The 5,068-nt window shown below is 43.5% G+C and overlaps 2 protein-coding genes across 2 annotated transcripts in view; one reads left to right on the forward strand and one right to left on the reverse strand.

The window, feature by feature from the left end:
• SARC_04366 (hypothetical protein) overlaps positions 1–1,783 on the forward strand; it is a 5,322-nt gene extending 3,539 nt beyond the window's left edge. Inside the window, exons 4-5 of the mRNA XM_014301806.1 lie at positions 212–343; positions 1,096–1,783. Of these exons, the coding sequence (XP_014157281.1) occupies positions 212–343; positions 1,096–1,173 (210 nt within the window). The 3' untranslated portion in view covers positions 1,174–1,783. The remainder of the gene's footprint in view (positions 1–211; positions 344–1,095) is intronic.
• Positions 1,784–2,513: 730 nt separating this feature from the next.
• SARC_04367 (hypothetical protein) lies at positions 2,514–5,068 on the reverse strand (the record flags this gene model as incomplete). Its single annotated transcript, XM_014301807.1, has 5 exons — positions 2,514–2,567; positions 3,119–3,199; positions 3,894–3,953; positions 4,298–4,348; positions 4,958–5,068. The coding sequence occupies 5 exons, from the start codon at positions 5,066–5,068 to the stop codon at positions 2,514–2,516; spliced, it is 357 nt and encodes a 118-aa protein (XP_014157282.1).

Consider the following 5,068-nt stretch of genomic DNA (forward strand, 5'->3'; position numbering starts at 1 on the left):
CGTGTGTGTGTGTGTGCGTGTGTGTGTGTGTGTGTGTGTGTGTGTGTGAGTTTTGTGTGTGTGTATCTGTATATATGTATGTACTATACTCGTGCATGCTTTACTTAGATGAAAGTATCGAACAATCAGTGATTGATGACTTGAAGTGGCTATTGTATTTGTTACCTCGAGATAACCTGTCTGCTCACCTCAACACTGTGTACTACAACAGCTAACGCCCAAGCCTATGGACTTCAACTACTCCGACATCCGCGAGTTCAATTTCTCCGCTGAGACTGTGACCGATATGGATATGTGGATTGGATCGATGTGGCAAATAATCGAGAAATATCAGAATTTGAAGGTAATGATAATCCGCGATAGTGTTAGAAGTTTTGAATTGCGGAGAATCTCGTACCCATACCTCACATCTGCTTGCACACTAAACATCGAAATGAGCTCAATTCTGCGTACACACTCACCCAGCAATACGCATTCTTGTACACAATCATACCACGTGGTTTATGTTACAATGTGTGACATGCCCAATCATTAGGCTCCCACATCTCAATTCCACATAACTGTATATACTGATACCACTGTGAAACTTCTTCACATAAATACCACTGTGAAACTCCTTCCCATAAATACCACTGTGAAACTTCTTCCCATAAATACCACTGTGAAACTTCTTCCCATAAATCCCACTGTAAAACTTCTTCCCATAAATACCACTGTAAAACTCCTTCCCATAAATACCACTGTGAAACTTCTTCCCATATATATCACTGTGAAACTACTTCCCATAAATACCACTGTGAAACTCCTTCCCATAAATACCACTGTGAAATTTCTTCCCTTAAATACCACTGTGAAATTTCTTCCCTTAAATATCACTGTGAAACTTCTTCCCAAAAATACCACTGTGAAACTTCTTCCCAAAAATACCACTGTGAAACTTCTTCCCATAAATACCACTGTGAAACTCCTTCCCATAAATACCACTGTGAAACTCCTTCCCATAAATACCGCTGTGAAACTTCTTCCCATAAATACCACTGTGAAACTCCTTCCCATAAATACCACTGTGAAACTCCTTCCCATAATCCTGAGCAGCTCAAATTAAACCCTCTCGGACAAGTCACGGCCGAGTCCGAAGTCAGTGCGGAGAACGTCCGTATCGAAGGATTCTGAAGTGTCTAGAACCGACGACTACTGCGGAGCGGTAGGGCTCGAAGGGTGATACGCATCTCTTGCTTGTTTAGTCCTGACACATCCGTTGAAGCCGCCATCCGAGGGCGCTGACCAGCACAAACACCGGAGGACCTTCCATGTTCATTTGTGTTATTCGGGTGTACTGAGCGCGAATTGGGTGTGCCGGATTGGGTGTGCCGTTCCAGCGGTATAGGTCAACGACGTGAGCGGGTTCTGTGCCGGATTGTATCCATGTGCGGTCACATGATTTCGTAAATATAAGCCGCACGCGTAAGCTAGCGCCGTGGGCTACCGGCGTGCGGTGTGGAAAGGTCGCTGGATACTACTACAGTATATGTCATACTATACTAACGGAGCGATACGCTCCAAATAAAGTCATACCTTTCCATACACCTGTCGATGCGACTGTTGGGGCCACACGCGGTTTACAAAATCCAAGCGTCGCGGTTTACAAAACCCAAGCGAGGTTTACGAAACCCAAGCGTGCGTGCTTTTTGGGACCAAGATTTGTACATGAACGTGCGATGCGGCGCTATTGTGCATGTTGCTTCGGAGCCATGCGGATAAAGTAACTGCCAATCATCTCACCAAATCAAACGTGTATGTGTCTCCATACTTGCATGCTAGAAATTTTTGTGAATGTGTGATGTGGAAGCTGTGCAACCGTGCAACGAGAACCACAGCATGGCCAGGCGTTTTGGAGCGAGTCAGATCATGTAGTACAAAGAAATAAGGATGTAAATACAAGTGGAATTAAAAATATATTGGGTGTTGGCTGTAGCCTTTGAATATATATCCATACTACACACGAGTTTAGATTAATCTGATTCAGTAAACTCTCCCAGAGGGTTTACTACTTGATAACATGCTTAACATAGTATAGGTACAGTTGATATTGTACTGGCGAGCCTTGTTCAAGGCAGAGTTGGTGGCGAACTTAAATCCGGATAAAAAGTATTGAGATTTTATTTTTTTAAATTGGCTTATTACTTGTCCATACCACAGCTTATCAGCTCGAACAATCATAACACCCTTTCGATCGCTATCCAACTGAATGAAATATCAACAGAAACTGCATAGTACTTGAGAAAATCGTATCAGACTTAACAAAACTTTGCGGCTACTTTACTAGACAGTCCCAATATGAACAGATGCTGAGGTCCTATTGTTTCAAAGTTGTCTGTAAAAATGCATGGCTGTACGGCCAACCCACCATACGAAACACCTCATCTTTGATTCGTGATAGTATTTGCCTCACCGTTGATTGGGATTTAATTATATTTATTTTGGATATATATACATAAAAATTTGATTAATACTCAGAAGTCCTCAATATACACTGTGTCGACCCGGAGTAGGATACCTATCGCAAACTGTGCGATTCACAGCGGATCAATGGATTGGGCCCAAAAAAAAAAATGGGATTTTGAGGTGTGAATTAGTACTTTATGTAATCCGACAATGGGTCTTCATGTAGGCTTGCATGTGGGAAGTAGTGAAAACCCTAAACCCTAACCCCCGTAGGCTGGCATGTAGGACGTAGTGAGGAACTACCGCCACACATATAATGTCCAGCGATTTGGTTTTTGGATTTTTGAATTTTTGGGTTTAGGGTTTGCAGCTGGGCGGTACTGTTTTGGAGACAATGTAGAGCCATCACGTGCAGGTTATTCTGCGTAATCCCAATAACACACCAAACTTCCGGGCCAGATCGTGTCACAGACTCCAAATAATCAAATTAGGACACGAAAGCCATGAAAGCTACTACTACTACTCCCAACATATGCGATAACTACTGGGTGTAACTAGCTGTCCTCGGGCAATACGAAGTGGTGGTGGCCCCGAAGCACGAGTGTATTTCTATGAGATTATGGTGTCCGAAGAAGGCATGGATGTAACACCACGCCCGTATACCTACACATACCGTGTCTTTAAAATCCCTTCGCGTAGTGATGATACGGATGCGCACATCATCCCCAGTGCCCAACTTCAACGCCGGGAAGAACTAAAATTACAAGAAACAGTCTGTTAGGGTAACAGGACCACGTGGTAGACACATGGCCGGCGGAATATACACATGGCATTGAAAAAGCCGATATTGTGAAACACAATCGAACGGCAAGGGCGAGATAGTGCTGCTTGCGAATACTTCAGTCGTTCACAGCAACACGAGCCATGTCTGCGGCTACAAGCAGAATGCACAGGTATAACCTAACTGGTATGGTGTGCGTATTCATCCTGCCAGGCAGCTGGCCTATACTCGAATTCATGCACTCGCATGAGATACACACACATGTATGTGCTTGTAAGGACCGTACCGATGTGCGGAAAACTTTATCTCAAAGTCTAATGAAACGGCTAGAATAAATCGAATCGCGTGTATCCCACTGCCACAGCGGCAAAGGATATCTGGCTCTAGAATTTCACGCATCTACCCTAATTCATAGCATTGCCAGCCAATTTCTTAGACACACCACGTCTAGTATCGCATCTACCCTAATTCATAGCATTACCAGCCCATTTCTTAGACACACCACGTCTAGTACGGAACAGAGCCATCACGCAAGTTAAAGGACAGGGAGGCTGCTCAACCTGAGCTCAACACAAACAAACCACGTATGCGGAAACAGGGCTCGATTGCACCTGAAAGTACTTTGGGCCAAAAATGGTGCATTGGTTTGTTCCCACACATTGCTTACCTCTTCTGTGGAGCGGAATATTTGTTCGGTTTCGTCGTACACTAAACTATTACTCATGTTCTGTGGCAAAGAGATTCGGAGAGATGTCAACGAGTGAGATGTCTATGATCGTTGAGTTTGGATTGAATGAGTATGGTTGACCTTATAATGTCTGTCCACAAATGACACCGTATTTGTACGTTTACTACAGCCCATAAGCCATCTGGCAAGTGCTGTTATATCGTGTTTTGCCAAAATAATACTACCCCAAAACATTCAGCAGTAGATAACCGTAAATGCATGGACAGACGCAGCAAAGATATACAGAAGGTTGATGGCTGAGCGGACATAAAAAGAGTACACAATAAACAATATATGTAATTGAAATATGTGTGAAGGGATGTTAAAGGTGTGCAAGAACTTACATTCCGCGAGACGAAGATCTGTAACGGACCCACTTGCGCAAAAATTCCTAGCTGTAGAGGAAAAAAAGGGATTACAAGATCAGTGAGAAGGGCATTGTATGACAGGTGTGTGATATGTATATATATGTATGTATGTATATATGTATGTATGTATATATATATATATATAAAATATATATATATATCCTGGACACATGCACAGGCGTATGGCAGGCTATATACGGATAGAATGAACCAAAAACAGTCAATCTTGAACAGCCAAGCCACACTGGTATCCGAGAAGTGTATGATTATCGAGAGGTGCGAATGCTCAGAATAAGATATTCTACACGAAACTATAGTCCACCAATGCATATGTGCAAGCGGGCACAGAAGAACGTATTGATACATGCACTGACCCTACGACCAATCGATCGAGTACGATGTATACCACTGTTCGGCATCATGAATGGAATGGCATGACAACGCTTGGCATCGAGTGCACAGGGGAAAGGATTCGAATAGGCACAGCAGGACGTGACACTTCCTAAAACAATACAACATGACACAACTATAAGATAACACCCTTGACAGACGCTTAACATCGCAGGGACGGCATCGATATGACACAGTAGTGGGTGCTAGAGCATATGGCCCAATAGTGCTAAGCGCATAACATACCTTTGTAACCTGTGTCACCTCCGCATCCACAACCTCGCCCTTGAACGAACGAAGCACAATGGCTTTATATTTGACATTGAACGTAGCCAAGCCACGCCCCTCCTGGATCAT

Source organism: Sphaeroforma arctica (assembly GCF_001186125.1).
Source record: "Sphaeroforma arctica JP610 unplaced genomic scaffold supercont1.242, whole genome shotgun sequence".
In the NCBI taxonomy this organism is placed as follows: domain Eukaryota; class Ichthyosporea; order Ichthyophonida; genus Sphaeroforma; species Sphaeroforma arctica.